The sequence below is a fragment of the Jaculus jaculus genome, chromosome 17 (assembly GCF_020740685.1).
Source record: "Jaculus jaculus isolate mJacJac1 chromosome 17, mJacJac1.mat.Y.cur, whole genome shotgun sequence".
NCBI lineage: Eukaryota > Metazoa > Chordata > Mammalia > Rodentia > Dipodidae > Jaculus > Jaculus jaculus.
The window spans coordinates 33,956,228-33,977,599 of record NC_059118.1 but is presented as its reverse complement, the minus strand read 5'-3'; the positions used below and the strand labels follow the sequence as shown (position 1 = coordinate 33,977,599).

The following is a 21,372-nucleotide window of genomic DNA, read 5'->3' as shown; positions in this document are numbered from 1 at the left end:
GAGATACCTTCCAGTGAGTTGTTGGCCAGGGAGGTCCCTGATGCCCCAAAACATTACAGGCCATTGCGGAGGCCCTTTGTTTCCCACCAGGAATAGATGGTAAGACCCTATTGCTGAAGACTCCACATACTTGGGCTGCAAGGTCACTTAGAAACCTTGCTGGAGCTGAGCTGAAAACTTCCTCCATGTAGACCAGCTGAGAGAAAGCTGGAAAAAGCCATGCTGTATGCAGTTCAATGGGAGAGAGAGAAATTATCAGTGAAGAAACCCAACAGTGGACACTGCAAGCCTTATATTTGGCCACCCAGGCCAAATGAGCCAATGGATGCAATAGTGGCATGTCTGTTATGGGAGAAACCAATCGCCCTCTAATTTGATTGGAGGCCCGCTCCATGGGAGGGAATACATCCCTAATACCGAAAACCTAAAAAAGTGGTAGTCATAACCCCTAGGGTGTAATGTCTACTGCTGTCTGGCTAAAAGTATATACTATGCTCACCAAACTTCCCAGTAAGCACTTCTCTAAATGTTCATACCCATATATTAATGCCACTCTCACTTTTGGTTAGGGAAGTTTCTCTTTTCAGATGGCAATGACCTTGGGATGACTCAGAAGGCACCATGGTGCTCAGAAAAAGTGACAGAGGAGTGCTCAGCACTGTAATACTCTATCACACCTTCCAAGGCTCAGGATCTATTGAGGAAGAGGTGGCAAAAAGAATGTAAGAACCAAAGGAAAGATAGGACTCCTTACAACATGCTCTTCCAGACACAAAATGGCCTGGATATCCATGACCTCACAGTGCCTGACACGACCTACATGAGACCATCATAATAGGAGGAAAAAGATCATGACATCAAAATAAAAGAAAGACTGATTGAGAGGGGGAGGGTATATGAAGGAGATAGGAATTTCAAAGGGGAAAGTGGGGGTAGGGAGGGAATTACCATGGAATATTGCTTATAATTATGGAAGTTGTCAATAAAAAATAGTAATAATAAAGTTCAAAGACTATCAGTCCCTGGTTATATCAGACTTGAAGAGCCAAAGTTTGATGTTTGTTCAATAGTTGTTGAATTTACACTGGGCTTGTCTTCCTTTGTTATGCCTTATAGCAGTCAAAAATGTTTACTCTGTGCCTTTATATGTATAGGTATAAAACTTGTTTGAATTTACCAAACTCATATCTAAAGACAATCTTAAATCTTAGAGGAGACTTAGGTTTTAGAACTATCTTGAGTTGTTAAAGACTGTAGAAACCTCTGAAACTGGAATAAATACAATTTACAATGTAAGACGGTTATAAATCTGTTGAGGCCAGGGGCAGAATATGGTAGTTCCAACAGTCAGCCCCCTGTATATCCAGTGTTTTATTAGTTTGTACTTTGGATTCTTTAGTTTTTGTTTTTTTTTTAATTTTTATTTATTTATTTGAGAATGACAGACACAGAGAGAAAGACAGATAGAGGGAGAGAGAAAGAATGGGCGCACCAGGGCCTCCAGCCTCTGCAAACGAACTCCAGACGCGTGCGCCCCCTTGTGCATCTGGCTAACGTGGGACCTGGGGAACCGAGCCTTGAACCAGGGTCCTTAGGCTTCACAGGCAAGCGCTTAACCGCTAAGCCATCTCTCCAGCCCTAGTTTTTTTATTATTATTTATTTTTTGGTTTTTCACGGTAGGAGCTTGCTCTAGCCCCAGGCTGATGTGGAATAGTTTGTACTTTGGAACTATAGCCACCTGAACAAAGGAGGTGTCCCTGGATAGATTATAGGGTCCAGCCCTAAGGTACAATGGTGGAGTTGAAATTCCAGTATAAAGATATGCAAAATGCCTGGAGTTCCTAAACTGTGTTTGTTGTGGTTTGGCCTTTGCAAGTAATGTTTTTTGGTTGTGTGTATGTGTGTGTGTGTGTGTGTGTGTTGTTTTGTTTTGCTTGTGGCTTTTTCTCTCTCTGCTTGGACCTATTTGAAAAACAGGCTAGGGCTGGAGAGATGGCTTAGCTATTAGGATGCTTGCCTGTGAAGCCTAAAAACATGAGACAAGTACAAGGTCGCACATGTGTAACTAGGTGGTGTTTTGCAGTGGCTGATGCCCTGGCATGCCAATTCATTCTCTCTCTTTCTCTCTCCCTTCCTCCCTCCCTCTCTCTCTCTCTCTCTCTCTCTCTCTCTATTGCTTTCTCTGAAATTTTCTTTTTTAATTTAAAACAAGAGAAAAAACAGGCCAGGGCTGGAGAGATGGCTTAGCAGTTAAGGCACTTGTCTGAGAAGCCTAAGGACCCATGTTCTACTCTTCAAGTCCCACGTTATTCAGACCCACAAAGGTGAGGCAAGCACAAGCTCACACATGCCCACTAGGTGGCGCAGTTCCAATTCAGTGGCTGAGGCCCTGGAGCACCAATTCTCTCAAACTAAATAAATAAATAAAAAATAAAAACAGGCCAGCTTCTGCCATTATGAAATTTCCCCTGGATCCATAGTTTCAATAAATCCCTTCCTTCCATAACTGTGCCTGGTATGAAAGTTCATCTCAGTGACCTAAAACTGTCTAATACACAGTTTTACAATAGAATCATGAAAAGTTCTTGGGCTGGAGAGATGGCTTAGTGGTTAAGGCATTTGCCTGCAAAGCCAAAGGATCCTGGCTCGATGCTCCAGGACCTACGTAAGCCAGATGCACAAGGGGGTACATGCATCTGGAGTTTGCTCGCAGTGCCTGGAGGCCCTTACTTACCCATTCTCTCTCTTTCTATCTGCCTCTCTCTCTCTCTCTCTCTGTTTCTCTCACTTGCTCTCTCAAAATGAATAATTTTTTTTAATCTAAAAAAAAGTTCTAGAAAGAGATAGTGGTAATAGTTGCACAGAAAGATGAATATACTGAATGTCACTGAACTATATATTCAAAAGTAGTAATTATTTATATATACTTTTACTATAATATTAAATTCTATATGCTACACTATACTACTCTAAAATACTGATACTAAACACTATGATAAAAATAATAAAAAAAAAACTGCACTCACATTAAATCCTGAGAGATCAATGGCGATGGCAGGCCCATCTTCTCGGTCTCCTTTAGGAGCAATCTGATTAAGCAGATGAAAATAGGCTCTTGAATCCTTCAAAGAAAGAAAAAGTTGTATATTTAAATAAGTAAAATCATCAATAATTTTAGAAAGAAAAGTACTCCCATTACAAAAAAATAAATAAATAAAAGACATAGCAAACAATTGAGTGGCTTCAATAGGCAGAACTTCTGAATGCAATACACTATTTGATGCTCAGGGCTTCCAGCAGTCCTGTTTCACACCTTATATCCTCCAGCAGGGCTGTTCTCAGGACCTGGAAGCAACTCCTTCTGTCTCTTTTTGTTCACATGACAGACCATCATTGTCAGATGATATTCAGTTCAATGATTTCCTCTGGAAGGCTTCCCTGATTTCTGTAGAATGAAGGAAGCATCTTCCTCTACATTGTATACCACCCATTGCCAATGCTTATAAATAAACTGTAATCTCATTGTATCCAGTCATCCAATACAGTCATGTTCAAAAGTAGCTAATATCTTGCCATGTCCTTGCCAAGCAGAAAGGAACGTGTTTCCACAGTACTTTGGCTGGGAGACGTACTTGGAATCCCCACGGTCTGACTCCCCACTCCTCAAACAATCTGATTTTCTATTAGCTGGTTATTAGAAAAACGGAAAGCAGCATGCTTCAGGCCCACAGGGCCGCTCATCAGCAAACAGATGTAATTTTCTGCATAAATTTTGCATTATAATATTTTGAAATTTTCACTATAATCTAGTAAGACAGTGACATACAAAGATTTAATTTGTTGAAGCTAGCATCTCCTTCATCTCACAGCTAGTTGTAATACTTAAAAATCATGGGCTAGAGAGATGGTTTAGTGGTTAAGGTGCTTGCCTATGAAGCCTAAGAACACTTGTTCCAATCTCCAGGTCCCACATATAGCCAGATGCAAAAGCGATGCAAGCATGCAATGTCACATATGCGCACAAAGGCATGGACACACCTGGAGTTCGTTCACAACAGCTAAAAGGCTCTGGCACATCCATTCTCTCTCTCTCTCTCCTTCCCTCCCTCTTTCTGCCTCTCTTTTTCTCTCAAAAGTAAAATAAAAAACTCAATAATTTGTCATTTGTATTTTATTTTATTTTTAACATTTTTTTAAAATTTTTTTTAAATTTATTTGAGAGCGACAGAGAGAAAGACAGATAGAGGGATAGAGAGAGAATGGGCGCGCCAGGGCTTCCAGCCTCTGCAAACGAACTCCAGACCCGTGCGCCCCCTTGTGCATCTGGCTAACATGGGACCTGGGGAACCGAGCCTCAAACCGGGGTCCTTAGGCTTCACAGGCAAGCGCTTAACCACTAAGCCATCTCTCCAGCCCTAATTTGTCATTTTTAGAAGATCTTTTGACTGTAACTAGAGGACCTACTTGAAAAAGAAACTCAAAACCTCATTTTCTACTCCATGACCTTGTAATTTAAGGGGGGTTCCCATCCCACTTATTTCTTACATTCCACACTCTTATTTCAGGTCAAGAATTTGAACATTAAACCTTAATGTCCTGGCTGAAGTTGCTGATGGTTCGCCATCCCGCATTGGTCAGATGGTAGTTCACCCACCGCAGCAGCAACTCCTCAGGCGACAGCTTCATCAGCTCCTCCAGGTCCTCGCCTTCACTCAACAGCGCAATCAGAGCTGAGAGGAAAACATTGAAATGTAGTCTGCTTCGCACCGTGGGTAGGTGTCACCAAAAGCATTTACTTTCGGTGATCTTACCTTCATTCCTAGAAAGCTCTATATCCGCAAAAAGGCCAACTTTGATGATCTGCCAGAGAAGTCCCAAGACCAAGTGAGGTTTTCCTTCTTTGAGATCCTGTGCACCGATGTTGACCACTGTGCAACCAATGGCTGAGGCAGAATTCAGGGCTAGATTCAAATTTTCCTGAGTGATCCAAAAAAATTATATATATAATGTAAGGAAATACTTTCCTTTATTAAATTTTTAAATATTTTAATTTTTATTTATTTATTTACTTGACAGAGGGAAAGAGAGAGAGGAAAAAAATGGGTGTTCCAGGGCTCCAGCCACTGCAAACGAACTCCAGATGCGTGTGCACCCTTGTGCATCTGGCTAACATGGGTCCTGGGAAACTGAACCTGGGTCCTTTGGCTTTGCAGACAAATGCCTTAGCTAAGCCATCTCTCCAGCCCAAGGAAATACTTTCTAAAGTCTAACCTACAAAGTTATCTGCAACAATGGATTGCAAAATTTACAGATTTTTAAACACAAGGAATATCTCTACAACAAAGTTACAGCTACTAAAAATGCATCTGTACATGTCGATTAATTTCACATCTTTATCTTGAGCCCACAGATCTTCCTAGCCTGTACTTTAAGCTCTATGTCTATAACATCTGGTTATGTCCAGCTATATGCTCCACAAGTACTTCAAACCTAACATTTACAAATGTGTAAATTTTTTATCTTACTTCCCCAGTCTTCCTATCTGCCCTGTTAAAATCAGCTCTTCCCTACTTACTTACTTACTGTCTTGGTGCATCCTTCATTCCAAACTGCCATTCTTTCTAAGCCAGTGACCCGAGCCTCCCACTTTCAGTCACCAACCTCTGTCAAGTCCATAGTCTAACTACCTCTGGAAACTGCCAGTGCCTTTCTTCAGTTTCCTAACTTCCTGATGCCTGTTCTCAGACGTACTCAGTCCACGCCATCTTCTGCAAAGTTTTGCCGTCAGTGGTCTCACCAGAATATAATCAGGATGCTGTTCCTTGGGTTTAAAACCCTCCGTGTGTTCCCTGCCGCCAGAACTATCTTCCTGTCTCACTTTGTTGAAGCTATACAGCCTAAACTTGGTATTCCCTCTGCCTGGAACACGCTTCCCCCATGTGTACACAGTTGCTTTAAAATTGCTCAAATACACTGTGAATTCTCTGATCATCCTTGACAGAATAGCATCACCACACCCCTGCTGGTATTTGTTAATTCCCTAGTTTACTCCTTATTTCTGTGAAATACTATATACTTTCAGCAAGCATGGGGATACACAACTGTAATCCCAGCACTAAAAAGGTACAGGTAGGGAGATCAGAAGGAGTACAAGGCCAACCTTGGCTACAGAGCAAGTTCAAGGCCTGCCTGGGTCATATGAGACCTTGTCTCAAAAATAAAGCAACAAATGGACAAAACAAGCAAACAAATTAATCTCCATTACTGCACCCACAGACACAAACACCCACACATACACACAGGCAGTGCAATGACGTTAATATAATCATTTTTCTTGTTATATCTCCAACAATTAAAATTATTTTTCAATATTTTTATGTATTTATTTATAAATAGAAAAAAGGAGAAGAGAGAGAGAATGGGCATACCAAGGCCTCTTGCCACTGCAAAAGAACTCCAGATGCATATGCTACTTTGCACATCTGGCTTTATGTGGGTACTGAGGAATTGATCCCAAGGTTGGCAGGCTTTGCAAGCAAGTGCCTTTAACCACTAAGTCATCTTCCCAATCCCAAGGATTTTTTTTCTTACAATGCTGGGGTAATTCATTTGGTTTTTAAAAATTATTTGGGTGTGCATGTGTGTATGAGCTCATGTGCCACAGCTTGCATGTGGAGGACAGAGGACAACCTTGAGGTATCTGGGCTCTGCCTTTTAGGCAAGGTTTCTTACCACTGCAAATGAACTGCATGACCGTGAAAAATGTCAGGCTAGCTGGCCTGGGACCTTAGGATTCTCCTGGTTCCACCTCCCTTTGCTGTAAGTGTGTCAGGATCACAGAAGTATGTATCACTTTGTATTTGGTTTTAAGTGGATGCTGGGTAATTGAACTTGGGACAGCAGGCTTTGCAAGCAAGCACCTTTAATTGGTAAGCCATCTCCTTAGCCCCCCAAATGGTCATTTCTACAAGGGCAATACAAAACTATTGGCCTGTTATCAAGTAGGAGGAAGAAAGCCATGTGTTCAGCATCTGCTTTTCTCTTACTCAAGTATGACAACGGGGGGGTGGGGTGGAGGAAGGGAGCTCCTTCAATGGTCTAAGAATAACCAAGTATCTCTGCTCAAAGGCCCTAATAGGCCCAATGAAGGACATGCCTTAGCAACACCTCAATTTCTAATTACTGCTGTAACCACACATTAAATAATAGTTTCTACTACGTCCACGTAAGAGTGGTTACCTCACTGTCCTCATCTGTAAAATCACAGTGTATGCCGTATTGTAAAGTTTGGAGGCATCAAAGAATAAGAAACCAACCAAAGAACAATGTAGTACAGAGAGAATAAAACTGTTGTAGGGGGCTGGAGAGATGGCTTAGCAGTTAACATGTTTGTCTGTGAAGCCTAAGGATCCAGGTTCAATTCCTCATAGTGCACATAAGCCAGATGCACAAGGTGGCGCATGCACCTGGAGTTCGTTTCAGTGGCCGGAGGCCTTGGTGTGTCCATACTGCTCTCCCTCTTCCTCTCTTCTCTCAGCTTGCAAGTAAATAAAAAACTTTTGTAAAACATGATATAACTATGAAGTGTATTTTTTTTCAACCAAGAGTGCTGCCCTAGAATGTCAGAGGCCTGAATTCAATACTTAACAATGTTTTAAAAAAACAACCTTTTAGGGGCTGGAGAAATGGCTTAGCGGTTAAGCGCTCGCCTGTGAAGCCTAAGGACCCCGGTTCGAGGCTCGGTTCCCCAGGACCCACGTTAGCCAGATGCACAAGGGGGCGCACGCGTCTGGAGTTCGTTTGCAGTGGCTGGAGGCCCCATTCTCTCCCTCTCTCTGCCTCTTTCTCTCCCTGTGTGTTGCTCGCAAATAAAAACAAAACAAAACAACCTTTTAAAAAAGAGCACTAGCATCAAATAAAGATCATAATAACTTGATAATTTCAATATAAATGTGATACTATGAACAAAGTTTACACAAAGTATTTAAACTCTTTTTTAGCTTTTTTAAAAATTCATTTATTTCAGAGAATGGGTACACCAGGGCCTTCAGCCACTGCAAACGAACTCCAGGTGTATGTGCCACCTTACACATCTGGCTTATGTAGGTCCTAGGGAATCAAACCTAGGCCCTTTGGCTTTGTAGGCAAGTGCCTTAACCACTAAGCCATTTTTCCAGCCCATATTTAAACTCCCAATTTCATTCATTACAAAATGGAGTGAGACTTTTATTTAATAGAAACATAGGGGTGGGAATGCAGTTCAGTTGGCAAATTGCTTGCCATGCAAGCACAAGACCCTAGGTTTGATTTCCAGCACTAAGAAATGCACTTTTCAAAAACTACATAGTTTTTCAGTCCTCGGCAACACCCTATATATTATATTAGAGTACCACATTACTAATAAAAGGCAAATACTTACAGAAATAGTAAAAGGAGTGAGCTTTTTCTTATTAATGGCTCTTTCATCAATTGTATCTGGCTCAGATAAATTGATCATTTTGCTGAAAAGAAAAAAATGGGAACAATTTAGTTGAAGATTCCCAAAAATGTATTTAATACATTTGGGCAGGCAGTTGATTTCAAAAAGTAATAATACATTTCTTTCCTAAGCTATAAATCCATGTGAAAACCTTAATTTTGAAAATATAATATTCTACATCCTACGTCAAATTTATCATTCATTGCAGTAATCTGTCTTGTGTTTTCTCTATGTGTCTTGTCTTTATTTCACTAGTGATCATCCAGCATTTAACAAGCTGAAATGTAAATGAATTCTAAAGAATTCTAGTAAAAACGATCAAATCGTTGTGTGCTGTTGTTACAGAAAGAAAATTAACAAGATCTTTTGTCTAAGATTTCAATAATTCAAACATTTTAAAGAAAGTTAATATGAATTATCTTCATATATTATAATATATTTTATCTTTACAAACTAAGTTAGAAAAACACTCCTTTGATTTATTGCAGAAATTTTCAGATGGTCAGAGAAAGAGATAAGGATTGTATATGGAGACCAAGGTATATTTTGTACATACTGACGTCCTGTACTTGTGGGTAGGTTTTGGAATTTTGTTTCCTTTTTAAGTAAATACACAGAAAACAAGTCCCATGAAAATGTGCCAAAATTTTCAGAGTTAATTCCAGCTGGCATGAATGTTTGTTATGGCCATTTCTTCTTTGGAAGTATATTTTTGTAAATTAGAATAAAAAGCAGCTGCTTTATGTAAAGGATAGAAGGAGCCAGTGGTGGCACACACCTTTAATCCCAGCACTTGGGAGGCAGAGGGATGAAGATTGCCATGAGCTCAAGGCTACCCTGAGACTACATAGTGAATTCCAGGTCAGCCTGGACTAGAGAGTGAGACTCTACCTCGAAAAAAAAAAAGAAAAGAAAAAGAAAAAGAAAAGAAAAGAAAGATAGAAGGATGTTGGGATTGTAGAACACACAACAAAGACAGTTACAGTGTGGTAAACAGGACGGACTGCAAAGGGCAAGGGTTGAATTCAAATATTGTTTTCATTTAGCTTCAACTAGGTGGTAATTTACATGTCCTCATGTTCCTGCTCCAGTCAATAATCAATGCTCCCATACTGGGAAGTGAAAAGGAAAGCCATTTTTAATTGCTTCTGGGTTACTATTATAACAAATATATGTACAAAAATAAGGTGTTGTATTACAGGGGAAAATCTGGAAAATGCATAGTACTTTTACTGTGCAATAGCTATTATTTCCAAAAGACATTAAATTTTCTGAAATGTACGTTTTGTGAAATGCTCATCAAAGGGGACAATAAGAGCACAGCTCTGACAAAGAGGAGTACAGCTTACCAAAGAAGGATGCCATCTGCAAGTGATTTGAAGAGACTGCCATCATTGGGGTTCATGGGGAGAAGATGCTGACAGTCAGGGTCATTCTCTAGGGCTTTGTTTATCCAGTTAACAAAAGCCACTTTCTCTTCCTCTGAAAACAGAAAATCCCGGTAAGCAAAACTCATTTCACAGAGTTCATCACACTACAAGAATATACTTATTAATTTCCTCTCAAAGATAATAAATGACTATTATTAACACTCTACTAAAACACTATAAGGGATTTCATAAAGAGAGAAAGGGTAATCCAATCCACCCTTTCACTCAATATATTAGGGGAGAAAAAAGGAAGGCATGTATCTTGAATGAGTACAATAAATATATGGTTTAATTCTAAAGTCTTTCCAAATATATATTGCTTCCAAAATCAAATGAATCAGATCAAGACCACCAGAGGTAAAACAGATACAGGTATAGGTATATAATGATGTATAAATTATTTAAATAAAAGGGAAAATACCCAAAATTCAAAGATCCTTGGACATAAATGCCACCATCCACTAAAAAGATTTAGAATTCCATGATTTTAGGTTTTCAACAGAAACACTGTATTCAATAATTTATTCATGGCTGAACATGGTAGCTCAGCAGTAGAAATGTTGTCTAGCATTTATGTGGCTGCTAGTTTCAATCCCAAGCATCTCACACACAGTTATTCAGATGCATAAAAGACCTTCATTTCTATGAAATTTTTAGCCATCCTCATTGTCAGTGCCTTCTAGTATGACACATGACTCAAGCAAAAAAAAAAAATATATATATATATATATATACACATATATATATATATACACATACATATATTGGTGTATTCAATTGGGAAATAGGAAGAAAAGAGTAAGAGTAAAAATGGTCTCTAGATATATTACTATTATGAAAATATAAGATTATAAGTTCTCAAAGTAATTAACCTCTATTTCCATCAGAGCATAGCACAGTTAGCTACCCTACCCCATGATTACTTCAGTTCCTGGAATTAGATAATTTCCCAGGACATATTTTCAAGGTAGCCCTAAAATTTAATCCACCATATAAGTGTTTACCAATATTTATTGTTTGTACATCTCATAATTGGCCTTTTATCTACTTATTTCACCACACATATTTCCTTAGAGTCTAGGACTGAATGGTACATATCCATAATCCCAGGACTCGAGAGGCTGAGGCCGGAGGATCACAAGACAAGCTTCATATAGCAACTTTGAGGCCAGCCTGGTTTTCATGAACAAAACACCAAAAACAAACACTCAAAACACCAAAACAAACAAGAGTGGTAGCACATGTCTGTAATCCCAGCACTCAGGAGGCTGAAGAAGGAAGATTTCCATGAGTTCAAGGTCAGCCCGAACTACAGAGGGAGTTCCATATCAGACTGGGCTAGTATGAGACCCTGCCTCAAAAAAAGACCTACATAAATAAATAAGTAAATAAACATCACTAAGATACCATTTTTGCCATCAGAGAATTTTAGTTTGATGAAACATATACAAAGAAATGTAACATAAGGGAAATACCATTTTATATATTTATGTATTTAATTTTAAAAATATTTTTATTTATGAGAGAGAGACAAAAAGAATGGGCACGCCAGGGTCTCTTTCTGCTGTCAACAAATTCCAAACACATGTGTCATTTTGTGCATCTGGCTTTATGTGGGTGCTGTGGAAATGAACCTGTGCCATTAGACTTTGCAAGCCAAGTCCTTTAATCACTAAACCATCTCTCCAGGCCCTAATTTTAATATGTCAGGGGTGTTTGTGTGTGTAATCGTTTTATAGAGCCACATGTAGTGGTACATGCCTGTAGTAGTATCAGCAACTCAGAATGCTAAGTTGGGATGATCTCTTGAGACCACAAGTTTAAGACCAGCCTGTGTGTTATACAGTAAAAACCTGTCTCAAGAAGAAAAAAAAAGTCCAATAGCAACAAAAAACTTTACAGGGAAGGTACTATTTGAAAGAGGTTTTCTGTAAAAGTGAAATGGGTAGTGAAAGGGAGGATGTTCCAGGTAGAGTAACCAGGCAGGGGTGAGATACCATGTAAAAACCACAGGATGGCTGAAGTTTTATGATGGACAATAAGCAACGTTGAGAATGTGGAGAAAATGGAAACTTCAAATATAACCAGTGTGGATAAAAAAGCAAGCAGCCACTTTTGAAAACAGCTTAGTAGTTCTTTGAAATATTAGACATGTTACCAAAAGATCCAGCAATGCTACTTCTTTGTATATACTTGAGATGGTTCAAAGAATATACACACAAAAATATTGAGTATTTATAGCATTATTCATAATAGCCAAAATATGGAAACTATCTTTGAGTATATAGCTAGAGGAAAATATAATCAGAAAGGAAAAAAGGTCAAGAAATGATTCACAGTTTCAGAACTCAAAGGAATAAAAAGGAAAAAAAATTTGGAATTTTGTCTAAACTTTTAAAAGCACAGTTCTAATTACATTCATATGAATTAAGAGGCAGTTGGCCAAAAGTTGTTCAGCATCTTGAGAAGTAAGCTGAACTTGGGGCAAGGCACCTCGCTCAGTAAGGGCCAATGTGTCTGTGGGGATATAGCTCAGCAGTAACCTCCTTCCTAGCATGCATAAGGCCCTAGCCTGGATCCCCCTAGACCCTCCCACACAGTGGGGGAAAGGAGAGAGGGAGGGAAAACTAATGTTACTTTGGTTTTCCACAGGGCAACAAGCCAGTGTTCTAGCACATCAAGCAAATCAGGTGCTGTACCCTCAGTTACCTGGGTGCTTGATTAACAAAATGAATCAAGTACACCTACTTTTGGAAAATGGAAGGGAAGACTGAAAATAAGGTTCTCTGCCATTGATAGATCGGCTCTACAAGTAAAGCGATCTCACGGGTGGGCCTGGAAAGCCCACTTAAAACTCATGATTAAGGTATCGGTAAGTGGTACAGTGCTTATCTAGTGTACACGAGGCCCTGGGCTTGATCCCCAGAGACCAGACCCAGAAGTCCCTCAGAAATTTTTCAGAAGTCATGATTAAACATAGCCAGTTCAATAATATAAACAACTTCCATTTTGGTTTTAATCTATTTTATGTGACATACAATGGGAACTCAATGATTTCCATAATTCTAAGATTTTTCATTTTGACATTGAGATATAAACTTGAGATATATTTCAAGTTTGACGTCACAGTGTAATTAAGTCTGCAGGGAGCTTTTTTCCCTTGATGGTTCATAATATAATGGTACGAATCACAATGGCAGCTTAGATTTGATGGAATGTGGCACCTTTTTTGTTTGTTGTTTTCAAGGTAGGGTCTCACTCTAGCTCAGGCTGACCTGGAATTCACTATGTAGTCTCAGGCTGGCCTCAGACTCACAGCGATCCTCCTACCTCTGCCTCCGAAGTGCTAGGATTAAAGGTGTGCGCCACCACGCCCAGTGAATGTGGCACTTTTTAAATGAACCAATGACTAAAAGGTCAAATTGAAAGAGTATAACTGGATGGGAATATGACCGTGATGCAGTATGTTCACACAATCAAGTTCACAATTAATAATTAAAAACCAGATCAAATTGAGTGGCAGGTACCTGAATAGGAATGCTGCGTGCCCTCGCTGGAAATGGACGAAGTTCCTCCAATAGCAGTAATCCCTTCTCTCTTGTTAATTATTTTTCGGAATGTTTTGCTGATATCTTTGCTTTTTAACTCTTGCATTAACTGGAGTGAAATGTAAGTAAAATTGAAAGTTGGTCAGATAATCACAAAGAATCTAGATACATCAAGGGAATTTACTTAGCATTCTCTTACCCTTGCTTACTATTGCATTCCAACACTTATTGCATCTCTAAACCACCAGAGGTGGGTGAGCTCTGGCCATACTGCCCACCTCGGCCTGCTTTCCACATTGTTCTTTCCTCCTTCTCCCTTTTCTGTTTAATATGTTTCTTTAGCTGTTCGCTCAGTCTTCAAGGCTTGAAGGATATCTTCCCGCAGTCCCTGAGCTCTTCACTCTTTCTCCTGAGTTCAACTCCATCTACCACAGAAGCTCATGGGCCCTTCCACTGCTCGGTCACAACAGTTGTCACAGTGGCCATCCTTACGCATGTGTGTGATTCTGTCTTCTCCAGCACATGTACATTCCGTGCAAGCAAGGACCACGACTTGCTCTGCTCCTCACATTATTCGCAATGCCTGGAGCTCAATCATTTGCTAAATGAATAAGGAATGTGAAACCAGGGCTGGAAAGATGGCTTAGTGATTAAGGCATTTGCCTGCAAAGCCAAAGGACCCAGGTTCAACTCCCCAGGACCCACATAAGCCAGATGCACATGGGGGCGCATGTGTCTGGAGTTTGTTTGCAGTGGCTAAAGGTCCTGATGTGACCATTCTCTATCTGCCTCTTTCTCTCTCTCTCTCTAAATAAGTAAATAAATATAAAATTTAAAAAAGAATGCAAAACCAGATAATATGCCTTCCACAATAACAGCTGATAAGAGCAGCAGCAGCAGCAGCAGCACTGTGAAAGCAGCATGTTGGCCTCTGTGGCCACAGCTGACCGAAACTCACAGCTGCAACAAATGACCAGCTTCAACAAAATAACCCATAAGCGGGAGAGAATTAAATTACTTACCGACACAAACTCTTCAAAACTGATTTTGCCATCTTTGTTGTTGTCAGCAACTGCTAGAATTTTCTCCACAATCTCGCGCACCTTGTAGCCAGGAAGAGGAAGACTTGCTTCCTTAAATAGGTCCTGAAGCTCATAGTCACTAACGTACCCACTGTTGTCAATATCTGTAAAAATACACTGTGATCTGTCACATACAAGAATGCAAAACCTTTTCATGTATTTCAAAAGTGTTAAGAGACTTTTCCCCCTACAGCTGAACTGGGTATGCTATCAAAACACTCATATTTAAACAGAGTTCATCTCCATAAATTGAGAGCTCCGACAGGCATTTTAAGTGTACAATACAGGCAGTGCTCTGATAGGAAACTCAGTTTGGACAAATGACTAAGTTTCAAAGAAACTTAGGAAATCTCAGATAGCTAACAGAAAAACATCAGCAAAGGTCAAAAGAGAATAACAATGCAAATCTTAACCTGACGAAATTTACAAAACCAACCTATGGCCCTACATTTTTCTTTATAAAATATGTGTATCATATAAAATACACATAGCAGTGAAAGTTGGCTTCATTTGTTGATAATTGTGTGTGCACGTGTGCATGCACGTATGTTCATGTGGTGGCCAGAGGACACGTGCTGCTGCTCAGAAATGCTATGCACCTTTTCTCTAGACAGGGCCTCTCCCTGACTTAGAGCTTGACTAGTAAGCTGGACTGGCTGGCCAGTGAACCTTGGAGATCCAGCTGTTGCTGCCTCCCCAGCACTGTGACTGTAAGTGCATGACTCCATGCCTGCTTTTTTAAACACAGGGATCCAGGCCCAGAAAGCCAAGCGCCACATGTTCTCCCTCATATGTGGATCCTAGCTACAGATGATTGGGCTTCTGCGTGAGAAGGAAAATACTTATTAGCAGAGGCTAGTAAGTTAAAAAGAGATATAAAGGGAAGAGAAAGGAAGGGAGGAGGGTGCTTAATAGGTTGATATTGTATATATGTAAGAACAATGATTGAGATGGGGAGGTAATATGATGGAGAATGGAATTTCAAAGGGGAAAGTGCGGGGGGGAAGAGGGAGGGAATTACCATGGGATATTTTTTTATAATCATGGAAAATGTTAATAAAAATTTAAAAAAATAAATAAAAATAAAATTAAACTTGCTCTATAAAAAAAATAAAGAAAATAAACACAGGGATCAAACTCAAGTCCTCCTGTTTGCACAGCAAGCACTCCACTGACTGAGCCATCTCCCTAAGTCTCACTTGTTAATGATTCATTGCTCCAGCATTACGTATTTATGATACCATTGCATACGTGGAATTATGTTTGATGCCATATTGAGATTAGGTATTCAAGACATTTCACACTTACATTTGCACTTTCAAAAATAAGTTTCTAAGTGTTTTCATGTTATCACTAAGGTGCCGTTGGGGAGGGACAGGGTTCCCCAGAGACTGGATATCCCTTCTTGATCTCAGAACAAAGGCAACAAACACTTCTGCCTGATCAGAAGAGAAATGGCAGCAATTTTTTTTTTGGTCACCTGGATCTACCTTGCATGGGCTCTTAGGATAGTCAGTCTTCACTGTCAACTTGGCTGGATTTAGAGTCACCAAGGAAACATAACTCCAAGTGTGTTTATGAGGTGTTTACAGAAAGGCTTATGTAGAGAAGGAAGAAGACCCCCTCTGAGTGTGGCAGGGCCATCTTGAACAGGAGTCCTGGACTGAACAGACGGAGACAGATGACCACCAGCATCATCTGTTTTCTTTGCTTCCTGGCTGCAGACACAACGTGACCAGCCACCTCACACTCCTGCAGTGATGCCTTCCTCCTCATGGTGAAGCATGCCCTCAAGCCACAAAAAGCACACCATTCCTGCTTTCAATCGATTTTGTTGGGCATCTTGTCACAGTGACGAGAAAACTAATCTGGGACCACAGATTTTAGAGGTTTATTAGTGGCTTGGAAGAGCGTCTTTTGAGAAGGGGCAAAAGGCGAGGTAAATCACTGTGCATCTGCTGCTGCAGCTTGGGCAGCCTGCCGTGCAGGGGGAGGAGAAGGGGTCCACAGAGGAAGGGTTCAGAGTTGAGGTAGGGGAGTAGCAGACACAAACCAGCTGGGAAGCATGGGGCAGATGGAGGAGAGAGGGGAGAGAGAGAGGAGAGAGAGAAAGGGCCCATAGCCAGCTCACAGATGGCAGGTGTCTGCAGCTCCTGGCCCACACTATGAGCAGAGGGGGAAGCAGAGAAGGGAGGAAGAAGGGGGAGAGAAAGAATGACAGGGAAAAGGTAACTATGTGAGCAGAGGAGGCTGAGGTGGACAGGCGGGAAAGTATTAAAGAAATATATGCACCAGAGATGAAGGGGGCTCCGAAGGAGCAGGACAGAGATTAAGGGAAATGGCAGGATTTTTATGTCTGTGCCCTTAGGCTATAGCAGACTGGCCTGTGCAAGGGGGATTTATGCGGGTATATGGGGGACAGTGCTGTGGGGACACCGATTTTCTGGATCTCTGTAGAGCTCCCCTCCCCTGCCTTGGAGCGGGCCCTTTGTGGAAAGAATTTAGTTTCAGCCAGTTGGGAGGAAGACAGAACTCCAAGGCTAACAGTACACTCTCTCAGTTCATCTGATAATACTTGCTTTGTTTCCTAGGTTTTTTCCCAAAGGGAAATGTCATAATAGTTATAAAGTTATCTTTTGAACTCTAGTATTAGTGTCCTGGGGACATATACCTTTTGCAGATAAAGGAACTTAAAAATAGATAAAGAATTTAAAACTAGACTTGGGAGGAAACTTGAGGGACTGAACATGGTGGCACATGCCTGTAATCCCAGCACTAGGGAAGCAGAGGTGTTGCCAGAGTGTTTAGGGTACAAGCTGGAACCCAGGCAGCACTAACAGGCTGGACCTGGCAACCCATCCTCAACAGGCCAACTAAAAAGACAATGAACAGTGAAAAGCAAAGAAAGGAGGTTTATTCAATGTAGCAACACTGGAAAGAACATCGATCAAGAGATCCAGTGACTCGAGTCCATCTTGGGATTCTGACATGTGGTTTACTTTAAATAGAGGACAAGAGGTATGCCCAGCTAAGCAGTCCTGGCCAAGATGTAGTCCTGCCCACTACTGATGTGTCATTGTCTCAGCTACAATCTGTCATGCAAGGTGACCATCCTGGAAGTTATCAGAAGGTATGAAATCTCTTTCAGGAAGACAAATTCCTCCTCTGGCTGACACCAGGCATCGGGCTTTCTCTTCCTCCAGGTTCTCCCAGAAACCTCCAGGATTCCTGGAGAAATTCCAGTTCCTTTGGGGACCATTGTTTCAGTACTTTGGTAGCCTAATTGAAGGGGCACACGTGTCACTCTTTAAATATTCTTACTTGCAGGGTTGGGGAGGTTGCCCAATGGTTAAAGTGCTTGTCATTTAAAGCTGAGTAACAAGTTTCATCTTCAGACCCTCAATTAAAAGGCAGGAAGCCGTAGTAGGTTTCTGTCGTACCAGAACAGTGACGATGAGATGGGAAGTAGGGTCCAACACCCAAAAGTTGTCCTCTGACCTCATGTGCATGCACACACACATGCATGTACATGCGAGCATGTGGCCACATACCAAGTTTGAGGTCAGTCTGGATTACATGAGACTGTATTTCAGGAAAAAAACAACAAACAAAAAAAAAAACACAAAACAGAAGGAAACTTAAGGACAATTTGACTGGAGTCTGAGAAAGAATTCCACACGGCAGGCAAGCTGGAGGCCTTCCAGCTGCCAGAAGAGAGACGGAAGAAGGAAAAGAAAGACTCTTTCTGATTCAGAGGTCAAGAAAGAAGACAGTGGAAGTCTGAGAGCGGCTCAGAGAAAAGGATATGTTCAGAAAGGGAGAGTGAGTGTCAGGGTGTGAGGGCAAGCAGGCTTAGGATCTCAGCCAGTATCCGAAATGGAGAGGGAAGAAAAGAAGTTACAGGCAGGCTTAACTGAGAAGCCCAGCAGCAGCAGCATCAAGGAAGGAGCTCTTGGAGCATTGAAAATTACTTAAGAATCTCAGAGCTCTCTCCCTCCTCCCACCTGACCATGTTCAGACTAGCTCCAGCATTCTTCTCCTGGCCCTGTCTCTTTCCTTCCCCAGGATCTGATGTCTCTCTCTCCCTGTGGCTTTGGATCCCACCAGTTGTAAACTACAATTTTCAAGGAGCACTCCACATACTTCATCCTACAAAGCTGGTTTGCTGATCCAGCTTCTGTGTTGTGGGGATTATTGCAGATTCGGAGCTAAGTTACCTTGGGTTATCTTTAGCCCCTTTTATAATTATTTATTGCCCACTTCTGGGTCTGCTCTAGCATCCTTGTGACTATCAGGTGAAACCTTTTTGGAATGTACAAACTGAACACTAGGTTCCATCCACCTAAAGACTAAGAATGATCATCAGATAGCATCTAGAGCCTATAAGAGAAATTTCCCCACTTTGCTGCAACCAGTCTACCTGATGTTTCCACCATGTATTTGAGAAGTGCCTTGGTTTATGAGCCTCTGTAATTCTGTAACTTTAAAATGAAAACTCATCAAATTGTTAACACACTGGAACATGGAATTCGGAGTAACCTAAAACTGTGTTCCAGGGTCATGATCACGTATATTTGGCTCCAGAATAAACTATTTCTTGTTCCCTTTGAGGTGAGAGCTGTGTGTAATGCGTCACCACGATCTCTCCTGGTGTTGCAGTAACTCACTGGACTTGAGAAACCATCTGTTTGGGTGCCTCTTATCTTGAGCCTAAAATCTAACACATATCTCACTAACAGACGTTATTCCCCCAGTTTGCTTTTGTTTTCAGGCACTTCTACTGTCTGGCTTCTGGCCGTTCTTTAGGTCTTAAAGCAAGATTCCCTCCTTAGCACAGGAGGTCTCCAGTCTGCTCTGGAAAAGGAAAGCCCCTGCTGTCTAATCAACAGGGTGTCATCAACCACTGACCAAGCCAGCTCTGAAGGCCACCGACCTTGCTGTGTCAGAGGAAGCTGACAGCCTGGTATTCCTGCCTCTAGTGCCTGAGAAACAGCTGCAGAGGGTCCCTCTACAGTTCTTCCTCCTGCCTAGCAGGACTTAGCAATATGAAAGTCTTAAAATACCACTCAGAATTATTAAATATTTCTACACTGAAACTGCCAACAATGAAAATATTACTGTCATCTCAGAAGTCACCTGGGTGGCTGAACTACTGGACAATGCAAAGCATTGCTTTCTTGCAATGTAGATGAAAACATCATTTTAGTACAACACTAGTCCAAAAATTGTTTCCTATAATTCAGAAGTACAAATAGACTATGCTGGCTTATGTCTACCAGGACTATGGTAGGAAATAAAATAATTTCTAAAAATGGAAAATATTGGGGCTGGAGAGATGGCTCAGTAGTTAAAAGTGCTTGTTTGCAAAGCCTGACAGCCTGGGTTCGAATCTCCAGTACTTATGTAAAGTCAGATGCACACAGTGGCCCATGCATCTGGAGTTTGTTTACAGTGGCAAGAGTCACAGGTGCCCATTCATGCTCATACTCATTCTCATTCTCTCTCTCTCTCTCTCTCTCTCTCACTTTCTCTCTCTCTCCCCACCCCCTCCTTGAAATTATTTACTTGCCAATGCTAATGTTGAACTAAAAGATATGGGTAATAGCCAGGACTGTAAAAATAGACAATTTGATCTCACTTCCATCCCTACCTTAATGGTTTGGGTATGATATGACCAAAAATAAGTAGGTACCTCAAATCATTGGTTAAGAACCTGAGGGAGCTGAGTGTGATGGTGCACACCCTTAACCCCAGCACTCCAGAGCAGAGGTAGGAGGATCACCGTGAGGGTCAAGGCCACCCTGAGACTACATAGTGAATTCCAGGTCAGCATGGACTAGAATGAAACCCTACCTTGAACCCCCCCCAAAAAAAGAACTTGAGTGACTTTATCTCATGAAATGGTTGTAATAAGGTAGGTAACTAATATCATTGTCACTTTAGAGGTGAGGAGATAAAGGTTTAGGTTAAGTAGCAATAAATGCAATGGTTCAAAAAGAAACAAGACTATTTATTTATTTATTTTTGTTTATTTTGGAGAGAGAAGGAGAGAAAAAGAGAGAGGGAGAGGGAAAGAGAAAGCATGGGCGTGCCAGGGCTTCTTACCACTGCAAATGAACTCCAGATGCATGTGCCACTTTGTGCTTCTGGTTTTACGTGGGTACTGGGGAAATTTAACCCAGGCCATCAGATTTGTAAACAAGCTCTTTAACCACTTAGCCATCTCTCCAGCCCTGAACCAAGACTTTCTTATAAATAACAACATAAGCAACAAGCACCCCCCCCCACACACACACACACGCCCCAAAAAAGATTAGGGCTTAGGAGTTAAGGTGCTGCCTGCAAAGCCAACGGATCTTGGTTCAATTCCCCAGGACCAACGTAAGCCAGATGAACAGGTGGCACATGCATCCGAAGTTCCTTTGCAGTGACTAGAGGCCCTGGCACAGCCATTCTGTCTTTCTCTCTCTCTCTCTCTGTCTCCCTCCCTCCCCTCTTTTTCACTGTCAAATAAATAAATAAGAATGTGTTAAAAAACAGATTTAAAATAAAGCATCTTTAGAGAGAATCTATAGTTTAAAACTGAGCTACTCTGAGGGCAAGGAGCCTGAATTCAATCTGCCCGAGCGCAGGGTGAGAGGCAGGCAGCCTTGGGAAGCCACTGCAGACAGCTGAGGGGCGGGGGAGGGGCACTAACAGAAGAAAAGTGGAGGAGGCTTTGCTCAGGAAGTGAAGGCCATAACCTCACAACTGTCTGGAAGACAACTTCATCAACTGGGAATAACACTAGCATTTGATCACTGAGCCTGAAGTGAGCCAGTGAACCAGCCTC

The 21,372-nt window shown here is 41.3% G+C and overlaps 1 protein-coding gene across 4 annotated transcripts in view; it reads right to left on the bottom strand.

The window, feature by feature from the left end:
• Positions 1-21,372, bottom strand: part of Pls1 (plastin 1) — a 137,940-nt gene that overhangs the window by 38,162 nt on the left and 78,406 nt on the right. For all 4 annotated transcript variants that reach the window (XM_045136626.1, XM_045136627.1, XM_045136628.1 and 1 more), the window contains 7 exons: positions 14,481-14,644; positions 13,438-13,567; positions 9,830-9,962; positions 8,421-8,502; positions 4,813-4,978; positions 4,589-4,731; positions 3,028-3,123 (listed from right to left, as the gene is read on the bottom strand). In XM_045136626.1, coding sequence (XP_044992561.1) covers positions 3,028-3,123; positions 4,589-4,731; positions 4,813-4,978; positions 8,421-8,502; positions 9,830-9,962; positions 13,438-13,567; positions 14,481-14,644 — 914 coding nt within the window. The remainder of the gene's footprint in view (positions 1-3,027; positions 3,124-4,588; positions 4,732-4,812; positions 4,979-8,420; positions 8,503-9,829; positions 9,963-13,437; positions 13,568-14,480; positions 14,645-21,372) is intronic.